Here is a 16046-nt window from a genome sequence, read left to right on the forward strand (position 1 = left end):
TCTCTATCCCTCTCCTTTTGCCTTCTGCTTAGCTGGCCAAGACTATATTTTGCAACACTTTTGTCAGCCTGTGACCAGAAAGAGGCAGCTAAAGGCAGTGCCCTAACTAGCCCAATGTTAGTTCAAGTTCACTCAGTGTGTCAGAGTGGCTGATAAGAGCATGTGCCATCCATGTGTTTTTCCAGCAGTGAGGCTGCAAGTGGGAATCAACAACAGAGACAGATGCTGCATTTTCTCCCTTGCTGTTCATTACTTCCCCATCTTGTGTGTGTTTGTCTTCTAGGAAATGGGGTCAGACTTCAGCAAGAACAGCAGCTCCAGCCCATCTCAGCTAACTCTTCCCCTCTTCCCAAAAAAGGACGGTTATTGCTGTCAAACAAGGGGAGAGGGTTCTTTCTAAAGACTCTCTGTAGCTAGAGGGAGAGGGAAAAAGGGGTGTTGTTAAAATGAAAGCCTTAGTTAATCCTTGACATTTCAAATGCTTTAGCCTTCCCCCGCCCCCTTCTTTTCTGTATCTAAAATAAAAGGCTACGAACGTTCAGTGGCCTGTTTACCATGGTGCTGAGCTGGCTGTGGTCTGCGTACCAAACCCTCTGTAATGCTGGACAGCGATAGGGTCAGGTGAACACTTTTGACTATTTGGGCCCACTGATTCCATCTAAATGAATACAAGAGGCCCCACTCTTGGTTGGCTCTTAGGCACTACCCACTACTCCGCTAAGGCCAGCCAGGGATCTGTACTGCACAAGGGGTCTCCGTTCCGGTTTTGAGACGGTCCCTGCTCTCCAGAACGGTGGGCTGAGGGAGCACCGCACAAGCAGCATACTCTGTGCGGGAGTCAGACACGCCACACATCGTTCAGAGATTATCCCTTCTGTCTGGCCCTCAGTAAAGAACTTGAAAGAGTCACTTCAAGCTCTTCTTGGCCAGGGTCTCCATGACACAAAGCCTTTGAGGGTGGTGAGGTGCAAGTTAAAGGGGGGATATCACAGAGTGACATTGGCCCTTTGAGAGAGAGCAAGGCCTGTGACTCACCAGCTCACTGCAGCTGGGTTTAAAAGAAGGTACCTGAGCCATATAAATGGGGGACAGCCTGGGCACAGGAGGGGAGAGTCAGTGCGGAAAGGGGCCGGTGACAGCTGCCTAGGAGAGAGAGAGACTGAAGGCCCTCCCTGGGAAGATGGAGGAGCTGTCTAGGAGGCCAGCACAGGGGCAAGTTTGCTCACTATCCTGTTCTAGAGAGCAAGTGCCATAAGGCTGAAAATGGCAGAGGGCTAGGAAGCCAGTGGAAGGGCTAGCCCGCTGGCCTTAGTGAGCCAGAGAGGACTGGAGAGGGCCGAAGGCTGAGAGCAGCAGAGGGAGATGGCTCGAGAGCTGAAGCTGGAGGCCCAGAGAGGGCAGAAGGCTGGGAGTGAGGCATGGGGAGACACCGCGGGACGTGGTGGGTTACATATACTGTTTGGACTGTGCTGGGGAATTCTGGATTATGGGTGTGGGACTTTTGTTATGATTTATGTACATGGGACATGTGTAATAAATTAACCCTGTAAGGACTATATATAATTGGAAAGTCTTTAAGGGCTATTTTTGGGGACTCTGAAGGGGAAACTGAGGCAGACAGGTTTGTTGTTCTGCAACCTGCTGCAGGGGGGCATGCCAGGCGGCTGTTGCCCTATGACAGGAAAAAATAGGAGACCCAAGAGCCGCCTCCCACCAATAATCTTAATGGCCAAGGTCAGCAAGGCCCGTGTCTGCGCAATCACCTTTTCAAAGTTCAGATCCCGTTTTCTCGGTACATCCAGTGCTGGGAAAAGGTCTCCAATTAGTCCCATGAACACCGGCAAGTCATCCGTCACAATCTTGGGGATGTTGAAGTCTCGTAAAGCTCTCATTAGGACTTGATCCTCCGCACGGCCAGGGTCGCCTCTCTTCAAGGAGCCTGCTACCACCAGCACAGACTTAATAGCTCTCAAGCCCCAGTCATAATGATCCTGGCAAACAGTGAGCAAAGCCTTACATTGCATTTGGGTGAAATAAAATGGTTTTAAATTAAAAAAAAAACCCACAGAAAAACCACAACACCCTCCCAAAAAACCCAAACTCCAGAAAGTCTCCACAGCACCCAGAAGAAATGCCATTAAGTGTGTGTATTTGCAGGGGAAACTCCATTCAACAAAGGAATGAAAGAAACCCTAGCAACCTTCAGCTGGGTAGTGTGTTTTGCCTCCCTGGAAGCAGATTTCCATTAGCTTTTAAGGCAACTGACATGACCAATGTGAGGATGCAATCGTCTGTATGGGCTTTATTCTACTAGTACATACTGTGCTGCATCTCTTTATTTTCCTGCTGACCATCCGTGCCGCAGGCAGGCTGTCTGTCAGAAGTCACATCAGTGTCTGAGTGGAATTTTCCACAATGTAGCTTAAAATGTTTGGAAAAATACAGGCCAAGTTGCGACTAATAACTTGTGATTTTTAAAAATATATCTATGTCAGATTTTAAAATAGATAAACTCTTCCTGCTCAAAGAACCGTGGACTAATATTAAATTACCTGCTTCGAAAGTAGCTCTTTGCATAGTGTATAAAGAGTAATAAACTTTCTAGCAAGAAGTCTGGCATCAAGAAAACCTTCTGCAACAAGCATAATTTCACAGATAAGCTCAAAATCGGGGACAACCATAGCGCAGGGTCTAAAGGAAACAAGGCGAACAAAGTTCCATGTCAACCTTTGAGAAAATTAGCCTTTGCACACATGCATTCATTGCGTCCCCTTCTCTGATATACATATGCAGAGCTGAACTACAGGATGATGGAATTTTGCGTGCCTGGATTTTCAGTATAGAGCCTTCATTATATTGTATACATTGTGTGTGCACACACACACACACACACCCCACACAGTCTCTCTCCCTCTAATAAAAGCAAAAGAGCCCTTGGTACAGCAAGGTGGCAAATCAGAGTATATAATCAGCATACTGTCAATTAACAACCAGGTTCTGACGATAGTCATCCGCACACAAATACCTGAATAAAGCCTTTAGATTTTCAGGCAATTCAGTCCGGCCTGCATAGCCGGGGTTCATTGTAATGAATATTCCAACTGTTGGTATAAGACCTATTATCTCTCCAAGGAAATTAAATGTTTTCTTTTTGGCACGAATTGCATCTTGCACACATTTTACCTACACAAGTAAGAGGAAGATTCAGTACCAACAATGTAATGAATTACAGTTTGCATCTTAAACAACCAAGAAGCACTGCCCAGTGCACTCTAGAACCCCTTTAAGTACGAACGGAAGGGCTTATTGGGTGCTTGCAGGCTGAATGCAGTCACCCTTACTCTGAGCTAGACTGTGACTTCCTGTACTCACATTCACTAGGAATTACTCCCAAGGAATCCCACTGACTTCAATAGGTCTATTTGGTGAGTAACTGCTCCTTATTCTGAGGGTGGGACTCAGAATCTGGCCCTCCCTGTGCGATCCCATTGATTTTGTGTAGCAAGGTGCTACTCAGCCTGAGTTGGGGGATGGAACTGATCTCTCAGGGAGTACACTGGAACAATTCAAATGATGGTGCATCTCATATACTGGGCCCCAACCAGACTGGAGTCCATACCTTCCCATAGCCATGGACCAGACTAGCTTGAATATTCTCCTCCCTTCTTCCACCCCATCGCAGGCTGGAACCAGCCTGAGGTTTATTCAGCTCCCCCCTTTAGCTGACATGAAAATAAAAGACTATGAGAATACGGATGAAGGAAATGGAGTTGCTCAGGTGCGATGTTACGTGGTTTCTCCGGTTCTCAGGGCACACCTGTGCTGCACTCACTGGCCGGGTGGGACTGCAGCTCGAGCCGACACGCCAGAGCCTCTCTCCGGCCCCAGAGCAGTGGAGCAGCGCCAGCGCCAGGGTGGATAGCCCTGTAGCACGTACCCAGGCTCCCAGGCGGGATTGTGCAGCCTGCGCTGACGCTCTCGCTGTCACAGCTTCACTGCCCTACAGCCGAGCTAGCGAGATTAAAGCTCGGATGTGCTGTCTTGAGGTTAAGTCACACACCACGACTGCAGCAGGCACAGACTCATAGAAAAGTGTGTGTGACAGGGTCGGGCCAGATGGCTGCAGAAGAGCGATCCTATTGGGATCCAGGAAGCGGATGGGTTTCTCCTCCTTTCCCCACGCTGGCCAGTGATGGGGCTAGCTGAGTGAATGGCAGGCTTGAGCCACTAGCAAAAGTGGCCAAGCTGAGGGCTGCCGTGAACCTCTGAGGCGAGCAAATCTGCCAACAAGCGCAGGACCCACCAAGGCAGAGGACAGGTTTCAGAGTAACAGCCGTGTTGGTCTGTATTCGCAAAAAGAAAAGGAGGACTTGTGGCACCTTAGAGACTAACCAATTTATTTGAGCATGAGCTTTCGTGAGCTACAGCTCACTTCATCGGATGCATGTCGTGGAAACTGCAGCAGACTTTATATATACACAGAGAATATGAAACAATACCTCCTCCCACCCCACTCTCCTGCTGGTGATAGCCCATCCAAAAGTGACCACTCTCCTTACAATGTGTATGATAATCAAGTTGGGCCATTTCCAGCACAAATCCAGGTTTTCTCACCCTCTGCCCCCCCCACAAAAACTCACTCTCCTGCTGGTAATAGCCCATCCAAAGTGACCACTCTCCCTACAATGTGCATGATAATCAAGGTGGGCCATTTCCAGCACAAATCCAGGTTTTCTCAGCCCCCCCCCCACAAACTCCCTCTCCTGCTGGTAATAGCTTATCCAAAGTGACCACTCTCCTTACAATGTGTATGAAAATCAAGGTGGGCCATTTGGGGGGGGGGGTGAGAAAACCTGGATTTGTGCTGGAAATGGCCCACCTTGATTTTCATACACATTGTAAGGAGAGTGATCACTTTGGATAAGCTATTACCAGCAGGAGAGTGGGGTGGGAGGAGGTATTGTTTCATATTCTCTGTGTATATATAAAGTCTGCTGCAGTTTCCACAGTATGCATCCGATGAAGTGAGCTGTAGCTCACGAAAGCTTATGCTTAAATAAATTGGTTAGTCTCTAAGGTGCCACAAGTACTCCTTTTCTCAAGGCAGAGGAGGAACTTTGTCACAATATATATATTAGGGCTGTCGATTAATCGCAGTTAACTCATGTGGTTAACTCAAAAAAATTAATCATGATTAAAAAAATTAATTGCGATTAATCAGACTGTTAAACAGTAGAATACCAATTGAAATGTATTAAATATTTTTGGATGTTTTTCTACGTTTTCTAATATATTGATTTCTATTACAACAGAATACAAAGTGTACAGCGCTCACTTTATATTTTTTATTACAAATATTTGCATTGTAAAAATGATAAAGAGAAATGGTATTTTTCAGTTCACCTCATACAAGTACTGAAGTGCAATTTCTTTATCATGAAAGCGTAACTTACAAATGTAGATTTTTTTTTTGTTACATAACTTCACTCAAAACCAAAACAATGTAAACCTTTAGAGCCTGCAAGTCCACTCAGTCCTTCTTCTTGTTCAGCCAATTGCTAAGACAAACAAGTTTGTTTACATTTACGGGAGATAATGTTGCCCGCTTCTTATTTACAATGTCACCTGAAAGTGAGAACAGGCGTTCGCATGGCACTTTCGTAGCTGCCATTGCAAGGTATTTACGTGCCAGATATGCTAAACATTCGTACACCCCTTCATGCTTTGGCCACCATTCCAAAGGACATGCTTCCATGCTGGTGATGCTCATTAAAAAAATAATGTGTTAATTAAATTAGTGACTGAACTCCTTGGGGGAGAATTGTATGTCTTCTCTTCTGTTTTACCTGCATTCTGCCATATAGTTCACGTTGTAGCAGTCTCAGATGATGACCCAACGCATGTTGTTCATTTTAAGAATACTTATGCAGCAGATTTGACAAAACACAAAAAAGGTACCAATGTGAGATTTCTAAAAATAGCTACAGTACTCGACCCAAAATCTGAGAGGGACGAGGTGTGGAGCATGCTTTCTGAAGTCTTAAAAGATCAACACTTAGATGCGAAAACTACACAACCTGAACCACCAAAAAAGAAAATCAACCTTCTGCTGGTGGTATCGACTCGATGATGAAAATGAACATGCATCAGTCAGCTCTGCTTTGGGTCATTATTGAGCAGAACCCAACATCAGCATGGAGGTTACGTCCCCTGGAATGGTGGCTGAAGCATGCAGGGACATATGAATCTTTAGCGCATCTGGCACATAAATCTCTTGCGATGCCAGCTACAACAGTGCCATGCGAACGCCTGTTCTCACTTTCAGGTGACACTGTAAACAAGAAGCAGGCAGCAGTATCTCCTGCAAATTGTAACCAGACTTGTTTGTCCGAGTGATTGGCTGAAGTAGGACTGAGTAGACTTGTAGGCTCTAAAGTTTGACATTGTTTTATTTTTGAATGCAGTCATTTTTTTGGACATAATTCTATATTTGTAAGTTCAACTTTCAGATAGGGAGATTGCACTACAGTACTTGTATGAGGTGAATTGAAAAATACTATTTTGTTTTTTACAGTGCAAATATTTGTAATCAAAAATAAATATAAAGTGAGCACTGTACTCTTTGTATTCTGTGCTGTAAATTAAATCAATATATTTGAAAATGTAGAAAACAGCCACAAATATTTAAATAAATGGTATTCTGTTATTGTTTAACAGGGTGTTCAATGGCGTGCTTAATTTTTTTCATCGCTTGACAGCCCTATTATTTTTATATATATGCATTAAGCACAAATATTAGACCCGTTACATAGCCTAAATTGGCCTATAGCTGTATTAGAATTCCATTCACTTCTGCTAAGTATCCCATAACACCTTGCATTTGTTGAATGGCTTAAGTAGATAGGGAAATTGTCAGGATCAGGACAGATGAGTATTTACCACAACATCACAGTAATTTACATACTGGAGAAAACTTCCTACCTGCACAGCAATCACTGATAAAACTTCTACTGAAATGCGATTGAATTCATCAAAGCATCCCCAGGCTCCAGTCTGAGCTAATCCTTTGTAGATATTTCCACAGGACTAGAGAGCAAAGTGATTGGAGAAGGCTGACTGCACCATGGGGATTCATTACAAAAAGAACAGTTCTAAGGAATTAATCTGACATTTATACTACACACTGTTTCTCTAGGACAGCCTCTCACAACATTAGGGTCATCCAAAAATACAGAGGAAAAATCCCCCTCCTGTAGGGAAATTTTGACTCCTTTGTGAAAACTCCTTTGCAGCTACCCAGGATTTTCCTCTAGTTTCAGCAGGTGCTGTCCAGATAGCTGTACATGCAGGGACGTCACACGTGCCCTAGTCCCAGCTTCCTGCCAAAACAGCCTGAGACGGAGTGTTCTCCACTGAAGTCAAAGCCAGAACTCCCATGGACCCACAGTCACTACAAGTGTGTGAATGACACTCCACAGCAGGGAGAGGTACCACCCCGACACCTGGGCTTTTCCCTAGCAACTGGAGGGGGAAAGGAAGTGTTCTCAGCCCAGCTGCCAGACTGTGTGAAGTGACAGGGCTCCCAGTGGGGAAGGGGTGGGCTGCTTGTGGCACTGAGTTCCCATGCCTGACTTTGGTTGCAAAGCCACCAACTATTGCGGCAGCGAGCGCCGCACATGAAGGAGACTTTCAGAGGCACATGGGAGGGACCAATTAGAAACGAATAGGAGACTGCAGTCTCCGAGCAATTGCACGGACTTTGTCACGAGGGGAGGAAAAGTACTGGAATTCAGCTTGCTGTGCACACCGTTTGCTGTACCCCTTCCCAGAAACGTTCTCCAGGGGGCTCACTCCTGCCATGGTTCCAACACCATCAGTAGCCTCATGATGAACTCAAATGGAACAGGGCTCGTAGACCTGCTAGTCTGTCCCCGCGATATATTGGCTAGCTGTCTGTGCAGTCTAGTTTAAGGTACTCTAGGGAGAGGGCTCTCACTGTCCCCCTGGGCTGACTGTCATAGGTTTATACACTCACTGGCAGGAAGCCTTTCCTGATATTTAGGCTAAGTTTTCCAGCCCCCATTCCCCAGCAGACCAGAGTTCACGTTGACCCTGTCACCATGACTTTGCCGATGGGTGTGTCCTGGGCAAGACTGCTTCAGCCACAAGCCTTTGGGGCAGGATCCTCAGCTGTACCTGAGCTCCACACAATGCAGGGGAGAAGGTTGGGGGTGGAGGTTCTGCACGGGGGCTTCAAAGCATTTTTGCTTTCCCTAAGTCCTGGAGCTTTCGGGGCCTGGTTTGCCCTCCAGTGTAATTTAGCCTCAGGGCTACAATGGCCTCTCCGGAGCCTTTCCACAGCCAGCAAGAGGCAGAATGCAGCAGCGCTTTGAACATGCCCACCTCCACCCCCTTCTAGGACTGCTCATGGCCTGGAGAGGGGGCTCTGGGATCCTGTCCACGGACCTCATTCATTACTTTCACTCATTTGAGTTTTACCTTGTAATCCATTTGCTCAGAGCAGTTGAAGACATAGACCATGATCCCTACAGCTCGTCCCAGGTCCTTAGTGGTCTCAGTTTTCCCTGTACCCGCAGGGCCTGCAGGTGCACCCCCCATTATCAGGTGAAGGGATTGGGTCAGAGTGATGTAGCATCTGAAATGCAAGGGAAGTGCATCACGTCTAAATGGCCATCTGGGCAGCAACGGTCCCCTACCCGCCACTGCCCAGCCCACCAAACTGCAGTTTCCCACAACTGCTGTCTAGTTTTAAGGCAAATCTCAACTGCACAGATGTTAAATACAGATGTGAAATATGAGGAGCTGAGCCTTGCATACCGGTCCGTAAGTGGAGTAATGACCAGTCGAGGGGTGTTACCCAGATATTCGTAGGAATACTGAAGTTGAGCATCACATATATTAGCATAGCAATGCCTTTTTTCTTCATCCCACCGATGTCTGAGCTGGGACTGCCAGGTGAATGCTTGGGAATTCTCCACCTGCAGAGCCCATGGAAAGCGTGTTTACTTTTTCTGTGAATGCTTGCAGTGAAAATGTACCCTAATGATTCATTCCCCCAGCCATCCTCATATAGATTAGAGTTATTTATTTATTATGATGCTCAGAATGTGAACAAGGCACCAAACAGTATAAACCCCTCACCCTGGTCCCTGTCCTTAACACATTGAGATTTAAAGCCCATGTATACATTACCCAGTCTCCTGTGAATCCCTGTTTGGTTGTTACCTCACTGGATCATATGGACTCTTAAATTTGCAAGCAAGACTGTTCTGTTCATGCTTTATTGCTCCACTCCATTTGGAATGTTTTTAAAATATTTGAAAATAATAAAAGTTATTACAGGAAAACGTTTGTTCAAAAGCACCAATGAACAAAGCAATGAAAACTCAGGCTGTAACTTATACCTTAGCAAGGATCATTTTTGCCACGACATCTCTGGCATGTACATCGATAGTACAGATTGTCATGATCTTCATTCTGTCTCCTGAGGTTAAGCTGCCAATGAGTAGTGTAATTAGCGTGTTTAACTGATTAATCTAAGAAAGAAAGAAAAAAGAATGGATGGACACAGGAAAGTGACGTAATATTTTGCCTAGTTTTTCTGCCAGGTAAAAGCGATTCTGAGGAGACTGCACAGAGTTTGCTGCAACACAGGTGCACTCGTAAATATCTGGCTACACACCTGCTTTTTGTTGTAATCTTTAATTGCATTTTCATAACCTTCCTCCAGTCTTGAGAAGGCAATGCCGACCTCTGTAGTCCACCAGATCTGAGTGCAGGTTAACGCAATCTGCCATAAACCACATAAAAACAGGGGGAGACAAGTTGGTGGCAGAATATTTCATGTTCAATGACAATGCTGTTACCTGTGCCCTTCAGCCCCAGCTCTTGCCTGTGGCCTTTGGTGTATTCCCATGCTCTGGCCATCAGCATGACCAGCGCTCAGACAAGCACTTCAGGAAAGCATCCCCGTGCCACACCTCTGCCCAAGAAGCCTAGCAGTGCGTCTTCTCCAGACCCCCACTGCCTCTCTCAGAGGCCAAGATTCATTTACCTTTTCCAGGACAGCTCTGCCTGCTCCCCCCCTGCAGACAGAAGAGGACCCAACTGTCTTAAATAAAACAAAGTTTACTAGAAAAATCAAATTCAAAGATAAAATGGTCCAAAGCTAGACCTAAGCCCAGCCCAGGCACACTCCAACTCTTTAAGAAATCAGAAAATCCTCAGCTTTCTTAGCTTCCCTTAGCTCATGCACACCAGGAAAAGTCTGCACAAACGTCTTTCCATTGCTCACAATGGTGCCACTCTATCTCCCTTCCTAGTAGGACACACAGCCCCAGACAGACAAACTACTGACACTGCCCAAATGGTTTTAAGCGCCTTTAAACCTGTTCAGAACTGTTCTCCCCAGCTCCTGGGGTATTGTCTGCATGTCCTTGCTTCTGTGTTAAACACTAGGGCTGAAATACTGGCCCCAACAAGGCCAGTGGGAATTTCAACAGAGCCAAGATTTCACCCTAGATCATTTGCTAGTCTCAGTCTAAGACAGGATTTCAAAAGGGACCACAACACTTTAATTGTTCAACATTACTCAACAATTCCAGTTTCCCTGTAACTTGAATTGATCTCAAGCATGGTCCCTGGACAGAAACCAGCCCACCTCCCCTGTCACAACCGTTACACTCAATATCCAGCTAAGAAAAGCGATACTCCAAAAGCCACCTGGCCAGTGGCTTAGCATGAGCAACTCTAATAAGGGTATGTCTACACTACGAAATTAGGTCGAATTTATAGAAGTCGATTTTTAGAAAGCGATTTTATACAGTCGATTGTGTGTCCCCACTAAGCGCATTAAGATGGCAAAGTGCGTCCACAGTACCGACACTAGTGTTGACTTTTAGAGCATTGCACTGTGGGTAGCTATCCCACAGTTCCTGCAGTCTCCGCTGCCCATTGGAATTCTGGGTTAAGCTACCAAAGCCTGATGGGGCAAAAACATTGTCTCGGGTGGTTTTGGGTACATGTCGTCAGTCGCCCCTCCCTCCGTGAAAGCAAAGGCAGACAATCGTTTTGTACCTTTTTTTCCATGCGGGCGCCATACTGCTTTCAGCAGACGGTGCAGGAGGACTGCTAACCGTCGTCATCGAACCATCGCTTCCGCTGCCACCCTGCTCTCCTGATGCTACGAATCCACCTCGCAGGTCCTCTATATGACCATCGGGATCCACCACTTCCATTGCCACCCTGCTCTCCTGATGCTACGAATCCACCTCGCAGGTCCTCTATATGACCATCGGGATCCACCGCTTCCACTGCCACCCTGCTCTCCTGCTCTTGTCTCGATAGCGAATTTCCCCATGTTGTCTCTCATGGGCTCCTGCTTCAACTCTGCTCTCCTGCTCTCATGAATCCACCTCACAGGTTGTCAGCCACCCCTTCCGCTGCCACTCTGCTCTCCTGGTGGTCTCGCAGGGCCGCTTCCACTGCAACCTCTGCTTGGCTGCTCTTGTCTCGCCATAACACGGCAAGCGTGCAGTCCGCTCAGCTGTTGTGTCCTGGCAGCAGACGGTGCAGTAGGTCTGCAAACCATCGTCAGTGAACAACCACTTCTGCTGCCACTCTGCTCTCCTGCAGACGCCATACCACGGCAATCATGGAGCCCGCTCAGATCACCACGGCAGTTATGAGCATTGTAAACACCTCGCGCATTACCATGCAATATATGCAGAACCAGAATCTGCAAAAGCAGGCGAGGAGGTGATGGCAGCGCAGTGACGAGAGTGATGAGGACATGGACACAGACTTCTCTCAAAGCACGGCCCCCGGCAATTTGGACATCTTGGTGGCAATGGGGCAGGCTCATGCCGTGGAACGCTGATTCTGGGCCCGTGAAACAAGCCACGACTGGTGGGATCCCGTAGTATTGCGGGTCTGGGATGATTCCAAAGTGGCTGCGAAACTTTCGCATGCGTAAAGGCACTTTAATAGAACTTCGTGACTTGCTTTCCCCTGCCCTGAAGCGCAAGAATACCAAGATGAGAGCAGCCCTCACAGTTCACAAGCAAGTGGCAATAGCCCTCCGGAAGCTTGCAATGCCAGACAGCTACCGGTCAGTCGGGAATCAATTTGGAATGGGCAAATCTACTGTGGGGGCTGCTGCGATCCAAGTAGCCAACGCAATCACTGAGCAGCTGCTATCAAGGGTAGTGACTCTGAGAAATGTGCAGGTTATAGTGGAAGGCTTTGCTGCATGGGGTTCCCTAAATGTGGTGGGGCTATAGATGGAATGCATATCCCTATCTTGGGACCGGACCACCATGGCAGGCAGTACATAAACTGAAAGGGGTACTTTTCAATGGTGCTGCAAGCACTGGTGGATCACAAGGGACGTTTCACCAACATCGACATGGGATGGCCAGGAAAGGTACAGAACGCTCGCATCTTTAGGAACTCCAGTCTGTATGAACAGCTGCAGCAAGGGACTTACTTTCCAGACCAGAAAATAACCGTTGGGGATGTTGAAATGCCTATATGACAGGTTTCAGAGTAACAGCCGTGTTAGTCTGTATTCGCAAAAAGAAAAGGAGTACTTGTGGCACCTTAGAGACTAACCAATTTATTTGAGCATAAGCTTTCGTGAGCATCCGATGAAGTGAGCTGTAGCTCACAAAAGCTTATGCTCAAATAAATTGGTTAGTCTCTAAGGTGCCACAAGTACTCCTTTTCTTTTTGCGAAATGCCTATAGTTATCCTTGGGGACCCAGCCTACCCCTTAATACCATGGCTCATGAAGCCGTACATGGGCAGCTTGGACAGTAGTCAGGAGCTGTTCAACACTTGGCTGAGCAAGTGCAGAATGATGGTAGAATGTGCATTTGGACGTTTAAAAGCACGCTGGCGCAGTTTACTGACTCGGTTAGACTGCAGCAAAACCAATATTCCCATTGTTATTACCGCTTGCTATGTGCTCCACAATATCTGTGAGAGTAAGGGGGAGACGTTTATGGTGGGGTGGGAAGTTGAGGCAAATCGCCTGGCCCCTGATTACGCACAGCCAGACACCAGGGCGGTTAGAAGAGCACAGGAGGGCGCGGTGCACATCAGAGAAGCTTTGAAAACCAGTTTCACGGCTGACCAGGCTACGGTGCGACAGTTCTGTTTGTTTCTCCTTGATGAAAACCCACCCCCTTGGTTCACTCTACTTCCCTGTAAGTCAACCGCCCTCCGCTCCCCCCTTCGATCACCACTTGCAGAGGCAATAAAGTCATTGTTGCTTCACATTCATGCATTCTTTATTAATTTGTCACACAAATAGGGGGATAACTGCCAAGGTAGCCCAGGAGGGGTGGGGGAGGAGGGAAGCACCGGGTGGAGTGGTGGAGGAGGGGAGGACAAGGCCACACTGCACTTCAAAACTTATTGAATGCCAGCCTTCTGTTACTTCGGCAGTCCTCTGGGGTGGAGTGGTTGGGTGCCCAGAGGGCCCCCCCCCGTGTTCTTGGGTGTCAGGGTGAGGCGGCTATGGAACTTGGGGAGGAGGGCAGTTGATTACACAGGGGCTGCAGTGGCGGTCTGTGCCTTTCCTGCACCGAAACCATACGCCGGAGCATATCATTTTGATCCTCCAGTAGCCCCAGCATTGGATCCTGCCTCCTTTCATCATGCTCCTGCCACCTCTCCTCTTGCTCCCGCCACCTCTCCTCTTGCTCCTGCCTCCTGTCCTTGCGTTCATTTTGTGCTTTCCTGGACTCTGCCACTGTCTGCCTCCACGCATTCCGCTGGGCTCTGTCGATTTGGGTGGAAGGCATGAGCTCAGAGAACAGTTCATCGTGAGTGCGTTTTTTTCGCCTTCTTATCTGCACTAGCCTCTGGGACGGAGATGCTAGTCACAGCGTTGAAACATTTGCAGCTGTGGGAGGAGAAAAAGGGAGATTAAAATTGAAAAAGACCCATTGGCCATTTAAAAGGAGGGGCTGATGTTTTAGGGTTAACGTGCAGCACAAACCCAACTAACCCCCCCAAACACCCAATTCTCTGGGATGATCGCTTCACGCCCCGCCCCTCCCCCCCCACTACATGGCTAACAGCAGGGATGATTTCTTTTCAGCCACAGGCAAACAGCCCAGCAGGAACAGCCATCTCTGAATATCCCCTGAATAAAATTCCCCTATTTCAACCAGGTGACCATGAATGATATCATACTCCTGAGGATAACACAGAGAGATAAAGAACAGATGTTGCTTGAATGCCAGCAAACACCGGGACCACACGCTGCCATGCTTTCTTATGCAATGATTCCAGACTACGTGCTACTGGTGTGCCGTGGTAAAGTGTCCTATGCAATAAGGCTGCCCTCCCCAGAAACCTTTTGCAAAGGCTTTGGGAGTATCTCCAGGACAGCTTCATTGAGATTTCTGCCTCATCCCCAGACACATTAACAGACTTTTCCAGTGGCTGTATTGGCAGTGAATGCATCCCAAGTCTTAAGGGCAAAGTAATCATTAAACATGCTTGCTTTTAAACCGTGTATTATATTTACAAAGATACACTCACCAGAGCTGTCTTCTCCACCGTCATGGTCCGGGAGCCCGCGTTGGGAGGGTACTATTTCCAGGGTGATAAACAGTTCCTGGCTGTCGGGGAGAACGGTTTCTTTGCTTGCCTGGTGTGCGCTATCTTCCTCATCCCCAAAATCCTCACCCCTGTTGCATGAGACTCCCCCCTTGCAGGAGTCCATGTACAGGGGCAGTGGTAGGGGCACCCCCTAGAATTGCATGCATAGAAGCGGCATGTCTGGGGCTCTGACCCTGAGTGGGCGTTTGCCTCTTGGGTTTTTTGGTAGGCTTGCCTAAGCTCCTTAACTTTCATGCGGCACTGCTGCAGGTCCCTGTGATAGCCTCTGTCCTTCATGCCCTTGGAGATTTTTTCAAATATTTTGGCATTTCGTCTTTTGGAATGGAGTTCTGATAGCACGGATTCTTCTCCCCATACAGCGATCAGATCCAGTACCTCCCATTTGGTCCATGCTGGAGCTATTTTGCAATTCTGGGACTCCATGGTCACCTCTGCTGATGAGATCTGCACGGTCACCTGTGCTGATCAGCTTGCCACACTGGCCATACAGGAAATGAAATTCAAAAGTTCACGGGGCTTTTCCTGTCTACCTGGGCAGTGCATCCGAGTTCAGAGTGCTGTCCAGAGCAGTCACAATGGAGCACTGTGGGATAGCTCCCAGAGGCCAATACCGTCGAATTGCGTCCACACTAACCCAAATTTGACCCAGCAATGTCGATTTCAGTGCTAATCCCCTCCTCGGGAAGAAGTAAGAAATCGACTTTTAAAGCCCATTAAGTCAACAAAAATGGCTTCGTTGTGTGGATGGGTGCAGGGTTAAATCGATCTAACTCTGCTAAATTTGACCTAAACTCGTAGTGTAGACCAGGGCTAAGGCTGGTAACTATGATAACAACCTTGCAGAACCTGTGTGTATATGAATGAATGTGAAATTGAATGGAATTTAACTTAGCTATAACTGACTGCTTACTATGATTTTTTCTGTATTCACAATAAATGCAGCATATTCCCTTTAATAAGATCCTGCTGGTTTTTATTTTCTTGGTATAACATCTTGACTATGTTATTTTATTTGTGTTGCACATGTTGAATACATCAAATAAACCCAATGTTCTAATCACATAACTAGTTCCATACCTGTGCTGGGTAATCAAATAACCATTGCTCTCGTGGCTTTTCTTCATAAGTCACGACAGCCTCAGGAATTTCATTGCGTAATGTGGAGCACATTCTCTCGAGCACTCGATTTAACCAAACCTCAACCTAGGTACAAAGCCCCATTTTAATAAGTGTCCTTGCTAGTATATTTCAGCATTAGTTGCCTATTTTGTTCGTCTGTTTTTAAATTGACAGCAGCTGACGCAGGTCTGTGAATCTTACTGGGGGCTATGATATTAGATTGCAGTTGGTCTCTTAACGGGACGTACCGTTCAAAGACCCTGGCATCTATC

General features: G+C 47.1%; 2 protein-coding genes across 2 annotated transcripts in view; one reads left to right on the forward strand and one right to left on the reverse strand.

Moving 5' to 3' along the window:
* Nucleotides 1–14578, forward strand: part of PGS1 (phosphatidylglycerophosphate synthase 1) — a gene marked incomplete at its 5' end in the record, with an annotated part of 91422 nt that extends 76844 nt beyond the window's left edge. Inside the window, one exon of the mRNA XM_084648183.1 lies at nucleotides 14202–14578. The remainder of the gene's footprint in view (nucleotides 1–14201) is intronic.
* Nucleotides 1–16046, reverse strand: part of DNAH17 (dynein axonemal heavy chain 17) — a gene marked incomplete at its 5' end in the record, with an annotated part of 104380 nt that overhangs the window by 49615 nt on the left and 38719 nt on the right. Inside the window, 9 exons of the mRNA XM_084648178.1 lie at nucleotides 1764–1991; nucleotides 2553–2691; nucleotides 3026–3183; nucleotides 6982–7086; nucleotides 8500–8656; nucleotides 8839–8999; nucleotides 9426–9557; nucleotides 9704–9811; nucleotides 15733–15858. Of these exons, the coding sequence (XP_084504304.1) occupies nucleotides 1764–1991; nucleotides 2553–2691; nucleotides 3026–3183; nucleotides 6982–7086; nucleotides 8500–8656; nucleotides 8839–8999; nucleotides 9426–9557; nucleotides 9704–9811; nucleotides 15733–15858 (1314 nt within the window). The remainder of the gene's footprint in view (nucleotides 1–1763; nucleotides 1992–2552; nucleotides 2692–3025; nucleotides 3184–6981; nucleotides 7087–8499; nucleotides 8657–8838; nucleotides 9000–9425; nucleotides 9558–9703; nucleotides 9812–15732; nucleotides 15859–16046) is intronic.

The sequence above is a fragment of the Lepidochelys olivacea genome (genome assembly GCF_965140295.1).
Source record: "Lepidochelys olivacea isolate rLepOli2 genome assembly, chromosome: 14".
Lineage (NCBI taxonomy): Eukaryota > Metazoa > Chordata > Testudines > Cheloniidae > Lepidochelys > Lepidochelys olivacea.